Below are 21,844 nucleotides of genomic sequence, written 5' to 3' on the forward strand. Positions count from 1 at the left end.
TCCTTGGATGTCAGACTTGTGTGGTATCTGGAGATTTCTGAACCTTTTCAAAAGATGGATCGCCTGTTTGCTCTCCCTGGCGGGAATAAGCAGGGCACTCCAGCTTTGTGGGCTACCATAGCTCACTGGATTAATGAGGTAGTCACGGCCACGTATGTGAATGCTGAAATGCTCCATGAAATGCTGTTGCCTACTCCATGAAATGCTGTTGCCTACTCAAGTTAGGGCTCATTCCACTAGGGCTCAGACAGTGTCATATGTGGAGGTTAGTTTGTTGTCTCCCGTCAATATCTGCCGAGCTGCGATGTGGTCCTTCTTACACACTTTTTGCACATGCGGTGTTGACTGGACTGCGGGCAGACTCCCACCATATTCGGGAATAGCTTTGGTACATTCCATTGGTCCTGAGACTATCTGTCTACATGCTAGGAAATGGAGAAATTACTTATCTGATAATTTTGTTTTCCTTAATGTAGACAGGTGGACTCAGCTTCCCAACTTTGGCTGCCACATGTATGTCAGTAGTCCTCCTGTGGGGCTCTGGATCCCAAGTGAATTCTGGTAAGTGTTCATCTAGTAGGAACTAGGATGGTTGGGGTACCTAGAATCTTTCGCAAGTTCAGTGTTTATGGTTGGTTGAGAACAGTTCTGGTTACCTGTTTTTAATCATGTTTTAATCAAGTGTTTTTTTTTTTTGCTAAGTTTTTTTTTCCACATTTGCTTTTGAAGAGAATACTGGCAGGCTGGAGTCACTGCAGGGCTATATATACTGGGACGTCAGCTTCTTCCATCTGCTGGCAGGGGAGTATAAACCCACTGGTTCTGAGTCCATCTGTCTACACTAAGGAAAATGAAATTATCAGGTACGTAATTTATCCATTGTGAGTGCAAAAATTCCAGATGTTCCTATAGGGACATGAGCAACCCTGCTCTTAACTATCTAACATAGACTGTCAATATGAAAATTAAAATTATAAACTCAGTATGGGCAATAAACAGTTTTATCTGGTTCTGGATGCTAGTTGTTCATTGTCTTTTTTTTTTTTTCTTTCATGCTAAATAGCAATCCCAATCAAAAAGGAGACATACAGTAATCCAAAAGAGCTCTATGTGATGAGGGTGAAAGGCTGTTTTGCAAGGACCAAAACAGGGACCTTGGAGTGATGGGGTCTAGCAATCTTAAGATGGTGAAGCAATGTGACAAGGCGATAGCTAAAGCCAGAAGAATGCTGGGCTGCATAGAGAGAGGAATAACCCGTAAGAAAAAGGTGATAATCCCCTTGTACACGTCCTTGGTGAGGCCTCACCTGGAGTACTGTGTTCAGTTCTGGAGACCGTATCTCAAAATGGACAGAGACAGGATGGAGGCGGTCCAGAGAAGGGAGACCAAAATGGTGGGGGGGGGGGGGGGGGGTCTCCATCAAATTACTTATGTTAGGTTGTAGGACCTAAATTTGTATACCCTGGAGAAGAGGAAGTGCAGGGGAGATATGATACTGACCTTCAGATATCTAAAAGGTTTTAATGATGCAACATCAAAAAACTTTTCTGTTGGAAAGAAATCAGTACAACTAGGGGTCATGAAATGAAACTCCAGGGAGGACGACTCAGAGCCAGTGTCAGGAAATATTTCTTCATGGAGAGGGTGGTGGATGCTTGGAATGCCCTTCCAAAGGAGGTGGTGAAGACAAAAACAGGGAAAGAATTCAAAGGGGTATGGGATAAACACTGTGGATCCCTAAAGACTACAGGATGGAAATGAAGAAATGAGTGCATGGGGGTAACTTCATACTGTTGTAACTCCATCATTGCTCTCTGCTTCAACGGCAGGGGGAAAAGAGGAATCGGATTCAGACAGCAACTAACAAGGACCCTGACTTAAGGTCTGGGGAAACAAACAAGGATGTGGGTAACTTGCTGATGAGGCTGTTACTACCCTTAGCCAATAAGCCTGATACTTTTGATGCAACTCCAACATTGCTTCAACAGCAAGAGATAACGGGGAATTGGACTCAAGATAGCAATAAATAAGGGCCCTGACTTTTACAGTCTGAGAAACTAAGTATGGGTGTGACCTGTATGGCACGGTGGGCTTACTGGGCAGACTGGATGGAGCACTTAGTCTTTATCTGCCGTCATTTTCCTGTTTCAGTAACCGAGATCAGTCCAGACAAGTGCATCCCAACCAGCAGATGGTGGCATAGAATAAAAACTTTTGAGGCACTGCTAGATAACCGAGAGTGCTACCTGCAGTCCCTCTGTATTTCTCTGTCTCCAGCAGATGACAGAGGTACAATCCTGTAGTTTGAGATAAAAAAAAAAAAAAAGGAAAATTAGGTTAGAATTAGGACAGAAGAGAAGCAGAAGATTTGAGGAGACGCTCCCTGAGTTACGTACCTTCGTGGGCCATCCCTCAGATTGAACCGGGCGAGCAGAAGGGATGTGCATTCATCGGCCATTCGTTTCATTCATTTTGGGCCATGTGTTTATATCTCCCGATCGGCATGTACATGCTCAAAACTTCCTGTGGACGTCCACATGCATGGACCACCGGTTTTGAGCATGTACATCCCATTTGGAGATATGTGCACAGTGATGGAAATGAATGGCCTAAAAAAACCCAAATGCACATTCCTAGTGAACTGGGGATTGGCAATGCCTGATCAGCTTTAGCCCGCAGCAGCCAGGGGTCTGAAAACCAGAGGTTCTAGTTCCCCTTTTCCTCCTAAGGTCTTCTTCCCTGAAGTGTCTCCAGCAGTAGGAAAGTAATTCTTCTGTCTGCGTTCCTTCTTTTTGCTAGCACTGTCTTTAAAAAAAAACCAAAACAAAACAGCTAGCAGCTGAAGGGCCGTCAGATGGGCTGTCACACAGCAGACCATCGGGGAGGAAGAGGCTGAGTATTTGCTGCTCTCTAGAGCTTCAGACAGTGTCTTTTAGCCAGGGGAAGCTTCGGGGCAATGCACTGAGTGGATGGTTCGTGCTATGCTTGTATTGATAGTGTTTTCCGAGCTAGGCAGTCTCAGCCGCGTGCACGCATAATGGTGCCAATGCAGTCTCTCAAGCGCAGGAAAACATGCCGGGTCTGTGGCTCCAATCGCATGTGGCTCAATTCAGCCGCATTCTACTAGGAGTGTGCTGTGAGAGGGGAAGAAATCTCCACAGGATTTGCTGGAGCTAGAAGGGTCACTCATTCCCCCAGCCCAGTGGGGGAAACTCTGGGAGATGACTGCTTGACAAGCAAGAAGACAGCCTGCAGCAAGAGGCAAACAGTGTTTCAAGAGCCCAGAGACTCGCCTCCCCAGCTATCCCCTGCAGTTCAGTTGGAGAAGACTCAGGGGAAGGAGAGTCAGTTGGAGCAGCCCATCCCAGTTGGAGGGGATGGGAATGTGAAAGATTTTTCTACCGATTTTTGTCCTCCTTTTGCACAAGGCCTCTCTGGCCAAAAAGAGTGCTTGGAAGTAAGCGGTCCCTGAGTCAGCAGCCTCAGATTCTCTCTATGAGACCGAAGGGGTCCCCATCTAGGTTGGCCAAATTGGTTTGCTTCCCTGATTTCTCTTAGCATTTCATCTTAGCATTTGTCTTAGCCTACATGCACCCAGAATTGACTTCACAAAGTACAGAAAGAGCACAAATTGTAAATATGGAGACAAACTGGAATGGAAAACCAAAACAGCCACTCTGCATGCAGGATCTGCAATAATGCACACAAACTAATCAGCACAAAGTTACACCTGTATTACGGAACACACTCAAACAGTAACAATCCAAGCTATGAAAAGGCAACACTACAAATATTAAACCAGGCCCTAAACACTAATACACCTCCTATTAGGAAAACAGAATAAGCCAAGCTATTAAAGATCCCCCACATAGAAATAATTGTAAAGCTACACTAATAAATGTTACAAAACTGCTGATGAACCGAATAATATCAAACAATTAAAAACTCATAAAAATTATTTTAAATTGTCCAAATATCAATAAAATATTTCAGACTAGCAGACACATCACATAATACCCAATAATTAAAATGGCAATCAATCAAGAAAAATTAACTTAAAAAGCCACCTTTACTTACCCTCTCTAGCAACTCTCCTACTCCTTTCCCTTTCAGGCCAATAGCACACACTAGAAGCAGCAGTGGCTGCTGAAGCTCTGTCCTTGCGGTCCTCTTCCTTAGGGCCCACAACCAGTCACTCAGTCTGTTTCACACGGACCAGTAACCTCCCTGACCAGTCTCTCTTCCTCACACACACCAGTCACCGCCCTGACCAGTCTCTCTTCCTCACTCACACCAGTCACCTCCCTGACCAGTCTGTCTCTCTCTTTCTCACACACACACACACCAGTCACCGCCCTGACCAGTCTCTCTTTCTCACAGACATACCAGTTGAGAATCGCTGCTCTATTTACTTTGTGATTCCCAAGAACGAGGGGACTTTTTGGTCCATCCTCTACCTGCAAAAAATCAATGCATCACTGCCAGCGCTGTATGGAAACATTGGGAACAGTAATAGCTGCAGTCTGTCGAGCTTTTGGCCTCATTGGACGTACCCATATGCGCAGATTATTAAAAATTTCTTTGGTTTATGGTGCTGGGCCAGCATTTCCAGTTTCAAGCCCTTTCTTTCAGATTAGCAACAGCTTCACAGACTTTCACAAAGGTGATGGTTGTGGTAGCTGCGGTGCTCCAGAAAAAAGGAGTTCTAATTTATCCATAACTGGACGACTGTCATGTGTGAGTGAAGTCAGAAGAGAAATATTGTCGGTCTATTCGGAAGATACTGGAGATGTTGCGGGCTCTGGGCTGGATGGTGAACCTAGCCAAGAGTCACCTAGTCCCGGCCCAAACTTTGGAATACCTGGGGATGAGATTTGACACTGGGCTGGGTAAGGTCTGTCTTACCTCAGAGAGGATTGTGACGCTGCAGGCGCAGGTGAACTGGCTGTTGTGGATGCCCATGCCCAGGGCCTGGGATTATCTACAGGTTTTGGGTTTTATGGCATCTACGTTTGATTTGGTGCCATGAGCCTTTGCCCATATGCATTTGCTCCAAAGGGCATGTCTGTTGGAATCTGTCGGAGGTGTTTTCATCAGCCCTTACCACTGCAGGATGTTTTCAGAGCCAGTTTCTTGTGATGCTATTGCAACACAATTTGAAGAGGGAAATGGATCTGGAGGTGCCAGACTGGGTAGTGATGACCACAGATGCCAGACTCATGGCCCAAGGGCTGTGGTTGCCAGAAGAAGCTTCCTGGTCTATCAATCATTTAGAAACAAGGGTGGTGCACAGGGCGCTGGAGGGACTCCTTCTGCAGGTCTGGGGGCGAATGGTAAGAGTGTTTTCGGTCAGTACAACAACAGTGGGCTGTAGCAGTCGGCAGGGCAGGATGAAGAGCAGAACTGTGGCTCTGGAGGCTCACTAGTGTGCCTGGGTGGAACCATAGCTGGACTGGATTGTGGCATCTCATTTGGTCGGAGTGGACAATGTGCAGGCAGACTATCTCAGCAGACAGCAGTTGGATCCAGGAGAATGAGAGTTGTCGACAGAGGCCTTGGACCTCATTTGGGCCAGGTAGGGCAATCCCCAACTAGATCTGGTGTTGCACAGCAATGCCAAAGCGCAGCGGGTCTTCAGTCGCAGAAGAGAGAGGGGCCGAAGGGATCGATGCTTTGGTAGTTCCAGGGCCAACAGGGATTCTGCTGTCCGTGTTACTTGGCTGCTTATAGACCGAGTGTTGAGGTGCATAGAGCGACATTCAGGCAGGGTAATTCTAGTAGTGCCAGATTGGCCATGGCATCCATGGTTTGCAGATCTGATTCATCCAATTGGCTTATCTGCCAGGCCTGCTTAGGCAAGGGCCTATTTTTTGGATCAGGTGGATTGCTTTTGTCTTGTGGCTTGGCTTTTGAGAGGAGGTACTTAAGATCTCAAGGGTACCCGGAGTCTGTTTTAGCTACCTTGCTGCAGGCAAGAAGGCCTTCCACATCGCTGGCTTATGTCAGGGTGTGGAGTGTTTTGAGTCCTGGTGTATGGAGGAGGGCCTGGCTCCGCTATGGGTAGATGTTCAGCACATCTTGGTCTTTTTACAACAGGGCTAGTCAAAGGCTGTGTCCTATAATTCGCTTCAGGTACAGGTAGCGGCCTTTGGTTGCCTTCGGGAGAAGTTGCAGGGAAAACCTATTAGCTTCTTATCCTGACGACATACATTTTCTTAAGAGGGCCAAGCATTTATGGCAGTCAGTAGGGGGCACTCCATGAAGTTAGCAAGTAGCACATTTAAAACTAATCGGAGGGGGTTCTTTTTCACTCAGTTCACAGTTGGGCTCTGGAATTTGTTGCCAGAGGATGAGGTTAGTGCAGTTAGTGTAGCTGGTTTAAAAAAGGGTTGGATACGTTCTTGGAGAAGTCCATTAACTGCTATTAATAAAGTTGACTTAAGGAATAACCACTGCTATTACTGCATCAGTAGCATGGGATCTACTTAATGTTTGGTTACTTGCCAGGTACTTGTAGCCTGGGTTGGCCACTGTTGGATACAGGATGATGGGCTTGATGGACCCTTGGTCTGACCCAGTATGGCAATTTCTTAATTTCTTAGTATGAAGGATGTATCCCTTGTGAGGGCTGTGTTGTCCTCTGTTAGAGCCTTTGTGTAGGGCAACACTGAAGGGCCTATCCTTGAAAGTGGTGTTCCTCGTAGCGATTTGCTCCGCCAGAAGGATTACAGAACTTCAGGTGTTGTCTTGCTAGGAGCTGTTTTGATAGATATCAGCGGATGGCATTTCTTTGCAGACTGTTCCCTCATTTTTGCCAAAGGTCATTTCTTTGTTTCACATCAACCAGATGGTGGAACTACTAGCCTTTCCAGATTTGTCAGCAGAGGGGAAGCGCATGCGTAGGAGCTTCATCTTTTGGGTGTGTGGCAGACCCTGATGCATTACCTTAAGGTCACTTGCAGTTTCTGACGTTCGGATCGTGTTGTTGTCTTGTTCAGGAGCACAAGCAAAGGAGCTAAGGCGTTGAAAGCCACTATTGAAGTGCTTAAAATGCGAAAAGCGGAATATAAAAATCTAAAATAAAAAAAAACAAACTATTGCTCGGTGGTTAAAGGAGGCTATTATGTCAGCCTTCATTTGTAAAGGTTGTAAGGTTCCAGGGGATTGCGGGTGCATTCTACTAGAGCGCTGGAAGCCTCTTGGGCAGAGTGTCAATTGGTGTTGCTGCAGGAGATCTGTTAGAGCAGCAACTTGGACGTTGCTTCACACTTTCACCAGGCATTACTGCTTAGATGTGCAGGCACCAGAGGAGGCAAGCTTTGGGGATAGCGTTCTGTGAGAGGGTCTTTCGGGTTCCTGCCCAGTGTAGGGGAGCTTGGATACATCCCACTTGTTTGGACTGATCTGGGGTATGAACAGGAAAGGAAAACTGGTTCTTACCTGCTAATTTTCGTTCCTGGAATACCACAGATCAGTTCAGAGATCTGCCACTAGATTCTGAAAGACTGATATGGTTACAATAGGTGTTTTCTGCAGAGCTTATTTCTGTATATACTAGTTGGACTGAAAGGTTTTTGGTTCCTTAGAGGTGAGGGCTCCGCTTCAAAGTGCTCCAACCCTAGTTTTCGTGATCGCCCTAGTGAGGGGGAAGTTGTTAATAAATTTGGGAGTCTGCCTCTACTTTGGCTTGGATACAGGTCAATACTGAGGGACTGCAGGTAGCACTTTTGGTTATGTAGCAGTGCCTGAAACGTTTTTATTCTCTGCCTCCACCTGCTGGTAGGGATGCAAAGTCCACTTGTTTGGACTGATCTGTGGTTTTCCAGGAATGAAAATTAGCAGGTAAGAAACAATTTTCCTATCTTTAGGGCTTCAGCTACAATTAAGAAATAACCTTTTTTTCTTTTAAGGTGTCTTTGGTTCATGAGACTTTCCTGGATTTGTCTCTGCCTGTTTTAGATGATCAGGTAAGTTTTCAGAGCTTATTTGGATAAAAATGGAGATTGTCAAATTAAGCAGTAAGACACGATAGTGAGCGTTGATAATGGGAATTATTCACTCTCCTCTCATGCCAAATGTCACAAGAGAGTACAGTGCTGTTATGCAAGAGGATGCAACTAATTGCTACATATGCTCTTTTGAATTGCTATAATGTTGTTCCTTATTCTGCTAGCCTAGTCCAGAAACATGAGTTTATGCCACCCTGCCAGCAGAGGGAGGCAGAGCACAGCTTTTCAAGTGACGACATGGCTGGTATTAGAAGTGGTACAGCCCAATCTCTTGCCAGTATTCTGACTCCAGTTGATGATGGCATATGCTGGACTGGTACAGCAGGATTCTTAGGCTCTCAAGGGTAGGTTTTAGGCCTTCCATGGTTAAGAAAACTGTTCCGCTCAGTGGCCATCAGTAAGTGTGCTGACTACCCTGGTTAAAGTGAAGTCTTGAACATTTATTTATTTATTTATTTATAACTTTTATATAACGACATTCAAATGGATATCACATCGGTTCAAATACAACTGGGGAACCAAAAAACTAGTAGTGAGAAAGGAAGGATAAAGTTACAATTAACAGGGGGTCATAAGGAACGGGGAGAGAATGCGGAACGGTCTAAGGGACCCAGTGAGAGTAAAAGCAGGAAGGATACAGCAAATTTACAAATTTGTTGAGATAGCAACTATATTACAAAATATATTTACAAAAACTGTATGACAGTCAAAAGGCCTAGTGGTTGCAGCAAATTGTTATGACAATGTATAATGTTTGGGTTTACCAGAGATAGCTATAGGAATGTTAGGAGGATAAAGGTTAAATGGATGGAGAAATGGAAAATGGTAGGGGTGCAGAGACTGGGATGGGATTAAGTGAATGCTTGGTTGAATAACCAGGTTTTTAACTTTTTTTTAAAGGTGTTTGAGACTTTTAGGGCAACAAGCTGTTTTCTTCCCCCACCTGAGCAAGCTGTGGATTGGGGGTCCTAGGGTATTTTTTGGTTGAGCAAGTCTTAGGATGTTTCCTGGTGCTGTTGAGCTCAGAGATTTTATGGGGTGCAGAAGAGCCTCTCAATTTAGTTTGTTTTTTCATTCTCTCTCTCTCCCCTCACCCCCTTTTCTGAAATTCTCAGGCTTTTCTCTGGTGGCTCAAAGGCAGAGCACTAGTCTCCTGTCCCAGCATGCCATCAGTTCAGGGCCAGCTAGTTTGTCTTTGTCTTTATTATTTATAAATCGCCTACTGCCGAAGCACTATGGGATCTTCCAGGTAATAGCGAGCTGGATTGGTTACTGTCTGAAACAGGAAGCTGGGCTAGATGGACCTTGGTCTGACCCAGCATTCCGTTTTTTATGTTCCCCTTGGATGTAATTGGACTAAAGCTGCCAGTGTGGCCAGGGGAGGAAGAGGAAGAAAACAGCAAGAGTCTTTTCTTTGTTCTGCTGCTCGCTGCTGCAGCTCCCTTTCTCAGTGGCTCTAGAGAGAAAAGCAGGAGCATGGTTGCTCTGCTTTTACCTGGCCTGCCTACCTGCCTTGGGTGGGGGAGAGTGGGCCTAGGCAGTCACAGGAGTCTGGGGTGGGGGATGTAATTGTTCTGCAGAGGCTGGATCTTGTGTGGTGGGAGAGTTGGTTTCTCTTTTTCTAATAATATGAACTGTCAAACCAGTGTTGTTGCTGTGGATGATGCTGGGGGCTGAAGCGTCTTGAGAACAACAGGCTCCTCTTGTGATTTCCCTGCATTTGCAGTCTCTTGTATCGGGGACCAGTGCTGATGGAAGATCCAACTCCATTATGTCTTACTGCCTGGACCTTGAAAGGGCTTGTTTGCACAAGAAGGGATATCTAGTTTTAGTGACTTCTACCATGCCGAAGGTCTGTAAGACTTGAGCCACTTTGACATAGTCTCACCCTGGCACAGTTATTTTGACCATCCTCACTTTCTTGCAAGAGAGGCTTGTAGGGTAGAAGAAGACTACAATAGATTAAAAGACTTAATTTATAATCTGACAACATGAATTCATTAATTTTAAGGGAGCAGTTGCTTACACTTTTGTGAGGTAATCAATCAGTTTTATTGTAGCAGCATAAGTATACAAGGTTTAATGCAGTACAGATTTCTTTTGTTTTTGTTTTACAGAGCAAAACATTGTGATGAAAGGTAAACAGAATTTATACATTATCTCCAAGCCAACTTTGCACTTGCTAATTATGCAATTGCCAAACTAATTTATCCAGCTGAAAGGTAATTAAGCCAATTTTATCTCACCCTTAGCCATTGTGGATCAAACTCCTGAAGAAGTCCAGGGTCTGCCTCAACATGCCATGGGGATAATCCAGCGAGAGTCCCCTTGCAGGCAGATGACAGAACCCCCAAAGGTCTCACAGACATCTTTTTGAGAGATCAGCAGGAATAAAGTAAAAAAGTTCTTAGCTTTAGTTCTTTCAAGGGATCATCGCAAGACTACTGCTTCTCAGTCACAGAGAAAGTTGCTGAGCCTGAAACTCAGTCTTGCAGATTTAGTGAACTGCAACAGTCAAAGTTCTGGGAAAGAAATCCTTTAGCAGAGGTTCTTTGGGGAAATCTTTGGCATAGAATCTGCAGTCTGTGTAGTTCAGAGTCCTTTTCTTTGTTTGGAGCCTCATTTCCTGTATCTACCCAGATCAGTCCAGACTCCTGGGTTTTGCCTCCCCTACAGCAGATGGAGACAGAGAAGTTTTGACGGACTTCGCCATATATACCAGGATGCCACCTACAGTCCGTCAGTATTTCTCTGTCTCCAGCAGATGGCGGATGCAAAACCTGCAGTCTGTAAGCATACTTAAAGTTGGATTAGGGTTTTCGGGTCTCGGATCATCTCTTTGTGCTCTGGAGTGGCCCCAGAAGAGGTAACATGCCTTCAAAGTCCACTATTGTCCGATGGTTGAAGGAGGCTATCAATTCTGCATATTTGCTGAGGAGTAAGCCTTTACCCAAAGGGCTTCGTGCACATTCTACTCGTTCTCAGGCAGCATCGTGGGTGGAATGTCAGCAAATTTCGCCACAGGAGATTTGCAGAGCGGCTACCTGGAAATTGTTACACATTTTTGCCAAGCATTACCGGCTGGATGTCCAGGGCCCGGGTGCGGGCGGATTTGGAGGTGGTGTGCTAAGAGTGAGCCTCTCCGGATCCCATCCCAGGTAAGAGAGCTCTGGTACATCCCAGGAGACTGGACTGATCAGAGTACGTACAGGGAAAAGAAAATTGGTTCTTACCTGATAATTTTTGTTCCTGTAGTACCATGGATCAGTCCAGAGTCCTGCCCATTTGGCATTTGCAGGTAATGGAGAGTCCGCTCTTCAGCATTTCTTTTGTTTAGTCTGCAGATTCATTTTGTTTACCGTGTCTCACGGGTTCTGTTCCCACTTGGGGGTTAGTGAACCAGTTTAAGTTGTTAGGTTACTGTATATAATTAGTTTTCCTAGCGTGTAGCCAGATGGACTCAGAACAAGTGGGTATAGTGTGCTCGTGCTAGCAGTTGGAGACGGATCTGACGTCAGCACGGGTACATAAACCCCCACAGGAAGTGAGGCAATTCAGTAATTTCCGTCTCCAAAGCAGTTTGGAGAGCCTGCACGCTCGCTGAGCGTGTTTTCCAATACTATTTTCTATTTTCTATTTTATTTTTTCTACTTACTAAATTTCTACAGGAATATCGAGCCCCGCACTCCTGGGGTGATACCCTCGGGTCCCTCCCCCAGTTGAGTTTCCCGGGGTGATTTCCGTGATCCTTCGGAGGTCTAGGCCTCGGTCCGGTGGCCGAATCGTGGCAGGGATCTAGCCCCCGAGCGAGAAGGGCTTGGGCCGGGCTGAGAGGCGCCTCGGTCCCGGCGTGGACCTAGAGGCAGCGGGTGCATTTCCTCAAGCGCGGCGGTGAAAGTATTTCCCCTCTCCCCCCGCAGCCGGAGACCGCCCAGGTACCAGCCGGGAAGCACCGAGGATCAGGTAAGGCGTACATCTCTTACTTTTGGTCTCCGAGGTACGAGGATCGGCGGCATTGCCTGTATGTAGCACACCGTGGAGGTCGCCATTTTGTCGGCCTTGTTCAGGTATTGAGCGCCCATGATAGGCGCCTGTATACTATTGAGCGTATATTGCTGACCGCATATTATTGAGCGCATATTGTATATCATTGAGCGTATATTGCTAACCGCATATTATTGAGCGCACATTGTATATCATTGAGCGTCTTTGCTGACCGCATATTATTGAGCGTATATTGTATATCATTGAGCGTATATTGCTGACCGCATATTATTGTGCGTATATTGTATATCATTGAGCGTATATTGCTGCCGCTTATTATTGAGCGCATATTGTATTAAGCGTATATTGCTGCCGCTTATTATTGAGCGCATATTGTATTAAGCGTATATTGCTGCCGCATATTATTGAGCGCATATTGTATTAAGCGTATATTGCTGCCGCATATTATATTAAGCGCATATTCTTCGGCGCTGCATTCGCAAGCCGCCATGGAACATTCGAACACCCCGGCGTCTCCTGCGGCAGCGCCTCCTGATTCCGGCATGAAAGCTCTCGGCCTCTGCTCAGCATGCCAGCTTAGAGCCACGCACAGCGAGGAGCCAGACTCCCTTTGTGCCCAATATGAGGAGGCAGTGGGAGCCTCGGGCCAGGACCAGTCTCAACCGAGGTTTGCTGACAGTTCCCCAGGGGCCACCCCGGATCTAGCGGGCAGTCTCGAACAACCTGGGATCCCGGGGGACCTGGTACCCCGACGACTAGAGACCGCTTCCATTTCCTGGGTGGATCTCTTTAAGGGGATCCATGCCTTTGTACAGATGCAATCAGCTTCCCGTCCAGGCCCTGCTGCTGCTGCTCCAGCTGATCCTGCCCCTGGACCTTCGCGCCCTTATCGTGGGCACCCGTCTCCGGGCAGTCCGGCTCAGGCGGACCCTGATGTCTCGGAGGACGAGTCCGAACCCCCCGAGGAGGGGGAACTTCCCTCGGGGATTGAGCCATATCGTACCATGAGGCGGTTCTTTCCCAAGGAAGATCTCTCCGACCTGGTATCAGTGCCTGGCAGAGTTGGCTATTGCAGGCCCCAGCACTACGGTGCCATCTACGCAGAACCCTCTGCTGGAAGGTCTTCGTCCTACAGCCCGCCATTTTCCCTTCTTGCAAGCAGCACAGCAACTGATAGATTTGGAATGGGCTGCACCAGCGGCCTCATTCAAAGGGGGTCGGGCCCTGACGGGCATGTACCCCCTGGACCCGGCAATCAAGGAGATGCTGGCGTGCCCTCAGGTGGACGCCTTGGTGAGCGCTGTGGTCAAGCGCACTACCATTCCAGTTAAGGGGGGGGGGGGGCGGCCCTCAAGGAACCTCATGACCGGCGACTGGACGCCATCCTGAAACAGACCTTTGAGGTGGCAGCTCTAGCTTTGCGGATCGCAACCTGCTGCACAGTGGTGACGCGTTCCTGTTTGTCACAGGTCAGGAACAATGCTCCGGCGGCGGACATGGAGTCAGCTCTCTCGTTTCTCACGGATGCCGCATCCGACCTAGTCCGTACAACAGCCAAGGGGGTCTCATCCTCGGTAGCTGCCAGGAGGCAGCTCTGGATACGGAATTGGTCAGCCGATGCTCCTTCGAAGACACGCCTCACCAGAATGCCCTTTAGGGGTTCTCTCCTGTTCGGCAGCGACCTTGATAAACTGGCCAGCACATGGGGCGCCTCTCCAGTACCTCGACTGCCGGAAGACAGGTTCAAAAGGAACCAGCGCGCCTTTCCGAGGCCCTCCAGAGGCAGAAGCTCCCAACGCTTCACTCCCTATAGGAGTCTCTACCAGGCACCTCGTCCTCAGGCCAGGAACCAGACCTTTCGGACCAAGCAGCATAAGAGAGGAGCCGGCTCGGGTTCAGGGCCCGGCTGCGCCTCCCAATGAGAATCAGCCGATCCATCCGGGGGACGGAGCCATAGGGGGCAGGTTAAACCCTCTTCTACCCCAGATGGGTCGAGATTACGTCGGATCAGTGGGTCCTCGCCATCATCCAAGAGGGGTATTTTCTGGACTTCCATCACCTCCCTCCGGACAGGTTTGTGGAATCTCCATGTCCAATCCACAAGAAGGCAGCATTGGAAGCTACCCTGGCGAGGCTCCTGTCCTTGAAAGCCATAATCCCAGTACCTGCATGGGAAATGGATTCTGGGCATTATTCCATTTATTTCATGGTACCCAAGAAAGAGGGCACTTTCCGGCCCGTATGGGACCTCAAGTCAGTCAGCCGATACTTAAGGGTCCCGAGGTTTCGCATGGAAACTCTGCGCTCAGTCAAGACCGCAGTACAGCCAGGGGAATTCCTCACGGCCTTAGACTTGTCAGAAGCCTACCTGCATATCCCGATCCATCCGGATCATCAACGCTACCTACGCTTCAAGGTTCTGGGACGCCACTTCCAATTCTGGGCTTTGCCCTTCGGGTTAGCCACGGCGCCGCGGACCTTCACCAAGGTGATCGTAGTGGTAGCAGCGGCGCTCAGATGGGAAGGAATCTGTGTCCATCCCTATCTAGACGATTGGCTGATCAGGGCGAAATCACGAGAAGAGAGCCATCGGGCAACCAACAGAGTGATCGCCCTTCTGGAAAGCCTGGGATGGGTAGTCAACCTAAACAAGAGTTGCCTACAGCCTTCCCAATCACTGGAATATCTGGGAATCCAGTTCGACACCCAGGCAGACAAAGTCAGTCTCACCACCAAGCGAAGGTTAAAACTTCAGACGCATCTCCGGTCCTTGATGGGAGCCAGCCGGCCCATAGCTTGGGATTATCTGCAGTTTCTCGGCCTCATGGCATCCACCCTGGAAGTGGTACCCTGGGCAAGAGCCCACATGAGGCCTCTACAACGCTCCCTGCTCTCTCGATGGAGCCCCCGCTTCCGGAATTACTCCGTGCATCTGCCTCTACCAGCCAGAGTGCGGACCCAGCTACGATGGTGGTTGCAGTCCAACCACACGAGCAGGGGGTCGAAGATGTCCTCCCCCACGTGGATTCTGCTCACACAGATGCCAGTCTGAGCGGATGGGGGAGCACACTGCGAAGAACTCACCGCCCAAGGGCGGTGGAACAGAGAAGAGTCAGGGTGGAACATCAACCGTATAGAGGCACGGGCAGTCCGGTTAGCCTGCCTGCAATTTGCTCACAGACTGCGGAACCGGGCAGTCAGAGTGATGTCCGACCGCCACCATGGTGGCATACATCAACCGACAGGGTGGAACCAGAAGCCACCAGGTGTCCCTAGAAATAGCACCCCTGATGTCTTGGGCAGAAGCAAATCTACAGGACATCTCCGCCGTCCATATTGCAGGGAAGGACAACACCACGGCAGACTTCCTCAGCAGAGAAAGCCTAAATCCGGGGGAATGGCAGCTGTCGCCCACAGCTTTCCAGATGATTGTGGATCAGTGGGGGATTCCGGACATGGACCTACTAGCGGACAGGCCCAATGCTCAAGTACCCAGATACTTCAGCCGCAAGCGAGATCCGTTCGCTCACGGGATCGATGCCCTGGTTCAGCCATGGCCTCCAGGGACCCTGCTATACGCCCTTCCTCCGTGGGCCCTGCTGGGCGCCCTTATCCACAAGATTCAGAAGCACCGGGGCCTAGTTCTTCTAGTGGCACCAGACTGGCCAAGAAGATCCTGGTACGCGGACATGAGAAGACTACTGGCAGGGGAGCCCCTTCCCCTGCCTCCTCTCAGGGACCTACTACGTCAAGGTCCCATCCTCCACGAGGATCCGGCTCAATTCTGTCTTATGGTCTGGCCATTGAGAGGGCTAGACTGAAGAAAAGAGGTTACTCGGAGCCGGTGATAGATACACTCCTCTGAGCTCGCAAGTTTTCCACATCCCTCTCCTACGTAAGAATCTGGAGAGTATTTGAAGCCTGGTGCGACACTCATGGCACCAATCCACATTCGACCACAATCCCTATCGTTCTGGATTTCCTGCAGGATGGGCTTCAGAAGGGTGTCTCCCTCAGCTCCATCAAGGTTCAGGTGGCTGCATTGTCTTTCTACGGTCCCAGGAGGGATGGCAAGACTATTGCCACGCACCCAGATGTTTCCCGCTTCCTAAAAGGAGTCAAGCACATTCGTCCGCCACTGAAGTGGCCAGTGCCTCTGTGGAACCTCAACATAGTTCTGGATTTACTCGCGGGATCCACCTTCAGACCCCTTTGGGGCCTGTCTCTTCGTTCTCTAACTTTGAAGATGGTGTTCTTGCTGGCGGAGCTACAAGCGCTGTCCTGCCGTGATCCCTTTCTTAGGGTCACTCCAGAGGCTATCCATCTTCGCACGGTTCCATCCTTCTTGCCGAAGGTAGTCTCACAATTTCACCTCAACCAAACCATATCCTTGCCAACCACGGCGGGTTTGAAGAAATCAGAAGAAGGGCATTTACTACGCCATCTCGACATCGGCAGATTGCTGCCCAGATATCTGGATATGACAGAAGAAGTACGAAAGACGGACCATCTGTTCGTCCTTCACAGCGGGAAGAAACAAGGAGAAGCGGCCTCTCGGCCCACCATCGCCCGCTGGATTAAAGAAGTTATCAGAGCGGCCTACGTAGAGGCCGGGAAGTCACCGCCTCTACAAGTCAAGGCTCATTCTACCAGAGCGCAAGCAGCATCTTGGGCAGAGTCTAGGATGCTGTCGCCCGCAGAAATATGTAAAGCGGCGACATGGTCCTCCCTCCATACCTTCTCCAGGTTTTACCATCTGGATGTTCTGGCCAGGGAGGACACAGCATTTGCGAGGGCGGTCTTACGCGGTCCTCAGGCAGCCTCCCGCCCAGTCCGGGAGTAAAGCTTTTGTACATCCCACTTGTTCTGAGTCCATCTGGCTACACGCTAGGAAATGTAGAGATTACTTACCTGATAATCTCGTTTTCCTTAGTGTAGACAGATGGACTCAGCATCCCGCCCGGCTGCCGGTATACATGGGTTTCACCGATTCAATGTAAGCCATGTCATTTTCTTACATAAGAGCGTCCCCTTTGCCAGGTGTCGACGCCTTCCGATTGGGAACGCTGGCGGTCTCCAGCTACTATCAATCGGTCAGGGGAATCCTGTTTCACTATTTCATTGATCGTCAGTACACATATATCCATAACAGCTTTTGCAAGGAAGATTACTGAATTGCCTCACTTCCTGTGGGGGTATATGTACCCATGGTGACGTCAGATCAGTCTCCAACTGCTAGCACGAGCACACTATACCTACTTGTTCTGAGTCTATCTGTCTACACTAAGGAAAACGAGATTATCAGGTAAGTAATCTCTACATTGGTTTGGTACCATTCTGCTTTGTGACTGACGGACTGTAGGTGGCATCCTGGTATATATGGCAGAGTCCGTCAAAACGTCCGACTCCATCTGCTGGAGGGGAGGCAAAACCCAGGAGTCTGGACTGATCCGTGGTACTACAGGAACAAAAATTATCAGGGAAGAACCAATTTTCCTTTGCCTATTCAGTTCCATAGGATCCAGTTGTTGATCTTGATTGGATGTTACCAACATCTAGAACAGCGCTTCTCAACCGGTGTGTCGCTAAGCACCGGCAGGTGTGTTGCGTGCTCCCGGTCTCTCCCGCTGCTCTTCCTTCCCTGCTGCCGTTGCCGCCGGGCTATCAGCACATTCAAGCCCAGTGGGAACGGCAGCGGTGCTAGAAGAAGCTGTGGCACCTGCGCCTGACACCCCCCCCCGTGACCTGGAACAGGAAATGATACACAGTGTGGTGCGCGGAAAGGAGAAAGAGCTGTGCCGCGTGTAAAAGTAGCAGAGGCGGCTGCAGCATCGGCCCCCGAGCAATCAAAGCAGCCGATAATCGGGAAAGGAGACAGCAGCATGAGCCTCCCACGGCCGATGGGATTCTTCTTTCTTGGCCTGCGGGGGCTGGAGGAGGAGGCTGCTGCAGCTACCATTTGTGCTCGGGGGTGGGGAGAGGAAGTGAGTGAGAGAAAGAGAAAGAAGCAGCCAGCCAGCCTGTGTGTAAGTGAGAGAATGTATTTGATTGAAAGCATGTGTATGATTGAGAGAAACTGGTCAGAGAGCTGATGTGTGTGTTTTATGAGAGAGACAATGAAAGTGACTGCTCAGGGAGATGACTGATGTGTATGTGAGAGTGTGAGACATTGGTAACGGAGGTGACTGATGTGTGTGTGTGTGAGAGAGAGAAAAAGCATGGAAGTGAGAAATCTGGGTATGTGAGAAAGCATGGGAGAGAGAAGCCTGTGTGTGTGTGTGTGCATGCATGAGAGAGAGACTGGTTGGTAAGATGACAGTGTGTGTGAGAGAAAGAGACTGGTGTGTGTGAATGTGAGAGAGAATGTGATTCAGGGAATGAGAAGCCTGTGCACATGGAGAGCGAGCATGGAAATGAGAGAGAGTCTGGTGTGTGTGTGTGTGACAGAAAGTGATTATGGGAATGAGAAGCCTATGCATGTGAAGAGAGTGAGCATGGGAGTGAGAAACCTGGGTGTGTGTGAGAGACAGCATGGGAGTGAGAAGCCTGTTTCTCACAGGACAAGCAGGATGGTTGTCCTCACAAATGGGTGACATCGAGGATGGAGCCCCAACCACGGAAAACTTCTGTCAAAGTTTCAGGAACTTTGACTGGCCCCTACTGGGCATGCCCAGCACGGCACTAACCCTGCAGCCAGCAGGGGTCTCCTTTCAGTCTTCTTTTTTCCGCGCAGCAGCAGTAGCCACGCAGTAGAAGAGCTCTTAACCACGTTCCTGACAGGAATTTCAAACTCTTAGTTTTGAAGAAAATTTGCCCCACAGGGGTCTCCCTTCGACAAATTTTCGGTCCGCGGAACTTCGGTAAGTTTTTGCCGTTGTTTGGTCGACTTCCGTCAAATTTGGCCCTCGAGGCCTGTTGTCAGTCGACAGTCCCGCGGCTAAATTTTTGGCTTTTCGCCATGGCGTCGGGGTTTTGTCGGTGTCCGGACTGTACCCGAACTATGTCAATCACAGACCCCCATGGAGTCTGTGTTTTATGTTTAGGGAGGGAGCATGATGTTCTGACTTGCACCAAATGTGCTCTAATGACACCAAAGGGTCGCAAAGCCAGAATGGAGAAGATGGGGCTCCTCTTCCACGCTCGTACCCCAACGCCATCGATTGCATCGACGTCATCGGAACCGGCACCGACAAGGTCTCATCATCATCGACAACCCTTCGGTGACCGTCCGCCTTCGGTGACCTCACGGCCATCGACTCCCGTTCCTTCCCCTGATGCTCGAGGGGATCGAAAGGAGAAACATCGCCATCGACGTCATAAGTCTCGGCCTGTCGAGGAATCGACGTCATTGACCTCCGTACAGACCGAGCCACCGCCAAAAAAGCCTCGATCAGAGGTGGCACCGTCCACTCCTGTTTCGCAGGCACCGAGGCAACCCTCACCCCCTCGGGGTTTGGGAGCCACGATTCCACCGGTGACGGTGGTCCCTCCGGCTCAGCCTCAGCCTCCCTCTCCCGTTGAGCCGGGTCTTGTTACCCCTGGTCTCCGGGCAGAACTGGACCGGCTGGTCCAGGAGGCCATCGACAAGGCGATGCAGCGATTCCAACCTCCTCCGGCACCGGCACAGAGGGTGGAACCGGCCACCGAGCCGATTGCAGCAGCACTGGCTCCGTTGCTAAACCGGATGGAAGCGCTCATGACAGCCCTTCCACCGGTGATACCTGTGTCACAGACACCGGCAAGACCGCTGTCACCGACAGGTTTTTCATCAGGTGGAGAAACACCGTATCGAATTCCCCCTTCGGGGATAGTTCCATCGGTGCCAAGTCGTCCCTTGCCACCGATTTTGTCCTCGGGGGCGATACGCACCTCTGCTCCACCGAGGTTTCCGATGCCGGCACAGATTCCATCGAGACCGACACCGGTTCCTTCGGTGCCCGCACCGATACCAACACCGATTCCATCGAGGATTTTCTCGATGCCCTCTGTGACTCCAACCAATATTTCGGAGCCTCAACCTGGGCCCTCAGGGGTTCAGCCCCCTCGAGGTCCTACAACTCATCACCAAGATCCTTATGACACTTGGGGTGATGATACCTCTACTGACACCGATGATTTGCCTTCACCACCCTCTCCTGCAGAGAGTAGAAAGCGTTCTCCCCCTGAGGACCTCTCTTTCATAAATTTTGTGAAGGAAATGTCAGAGTTGGTTCCTTTCCAACTCCAATCTGAACAAGATGACAGGCACCAGATGATGGAATTGCTCCAATTCCTGGATGCCCCTAAAATCATCACTTCTATTCCCATTCATCAGGTTTTTCTAGACCTCCTTAAAAAGAATTGGGAATCTCCTGGAACTGTTTCCCCGGTCAACAAAAAAGCTGACTCTACATATCTTGTACAGTCAGCTCCTGGTTTTCAAAAACCTCAATTAGACCACCATTCCGTAGTCGTAGAATCAGCTCAAAAGAAAGCTAAACGACTGAAGCCACACTCTTCCATGCCTCCTACTAAGGAAAACAAATTCCTAGATAGTATAGTTAGGAAGGTATATCAAGGAGCTATGCTGATTTCCAGAATAGCTTCTTATCAGCTTTATATGACTCAATATAATAGGGTCATCCTGAAACAGATGCAGGAATACACGGATGCCTTGCCTGAACAGTTCCAGCCACAGCTTCAATCCCTCCTAAATAAAGGATTTGAAGCTGGGAAGCACGAAGTAAGAACAGCTTATGACATCTTCGATGCTTCCACTAGAATTTCTGCCACAGCCATCTCAGCCAGACGCTGGGCTTGGCTTAAGTCATCTGACCTGCGACTAGAAGTTCAGGAAAGGCTATCTGATTTACCCTGCCTAGGGGATAATTTGTTTGGTGAGCAAATTCAACAAATTGTTGCTGAATTAAAGGATCATCATGAGACACTTAAACAGCTCTCATCTATTCCTCCTGACTTGCCTTCTAAACAACCGTTTAGGAAGGACTCCAAAAAGTCTTTCTTCCGGCCACGAAGGTATTATCCCCCTTCAACCAAGTCTAGGCCTGCAAGGTCTTATCGTAAGACTCAACCTCGCCAGACACACAAACAAAAGCCAACAGCAGCTCCACCACCTGGCCCTGCTGCAGGTTTTTGACTTTCACCTGGAGAGCATTTACCAAACCCCTCTTCCAACTATACCAGTAGGAGGACGGCTGTGCCACTTCCTAGGAAGGTGGCAACACATCACCACAGATCAATGGGTTATAACAATCATTGCACAGGGTTACCACCTCAACTTCCAGTCTCTCCCTCCCGACTCCCCACCTCTGCAGGCGTGGAGACACACCGATCACTCTGCTCTTTTAGAGCAAGAAGTTTCTCTTCTCCTACAATCAAACGCTGTAGAACCCGTTCCTCACTTACAACAAGGGCTAGGGTTCTACTCCAGGTACTTCCTGATCCCAAAAAAGTCGGGAGGACTTCGTCCAATCCTAGACCTTCGGGCTCTCAACAAGTACCTTTACAAGGAGAAATTCAAGATGGTAACCCTGGGCTCGCTACTCCCCCTACTACAAAGAGGGGATTGGCTATGCTCTCTAGACCTGAAAGACGCATATACCCACATTGCGATCACACAATCTCATCGCAAATACCTGCGTTTTCTGGTAGGCCAAAACCACTACCAATACCGAGTACTACCTTTTGGCCTGGCATCCGCACCACAAGTCTTTACCAAATGTCTCGTCGTGGTAGCAGCATTCCTCAGGAAGGAAGGTGTCCACGTCTACCCCTACCTGGACGATTGGTTAGTCAGGGCCCCAACCCAGCAAATGGCTCGGTCCTCCCT

The 21,844-nt window shown here is 49.2% G+C and overlaps 1 protein-coding gene across 1 annotated transcript in view; it reads left to right on the top strand.

Annotated features, from left to right (window-relative positions):
- USP16 (ubiquitin specific peptidase 16) overlaps window positions 1-21,844 on the top strand; it is a 557,777-nt gene that overhangs the window by 355,464 nt on the left and 180,469 nt on the right. Inside the window, exon 13 of the mRNA XM_029578724.1 lies at window positions 7,912-7,968. Coding sequence (XP_029434584.1) covers window positions 7,912-7,968 — 57 coding nt within the window. The remainder of the gene's footprint in view (window positions 1-7,911; window positions 7,969-21,844) is intronic.

Source organism: Rhinatrema bivittatum, chromosome 15 (assembly GCF_901001135.1).
Source record: "Rhinatrema bivittatum chromosome 15, aRhiBiv1.1, whole genome shotgun sequence".
NCBI classification, from domain to species: domain Eukaryota; kingdom Metazoa; phylum Chordata; class Amphibia; order Gymnophiona; family Rhinatrematidae; genus Rhinatrema; species Rhinatrema bivittatum.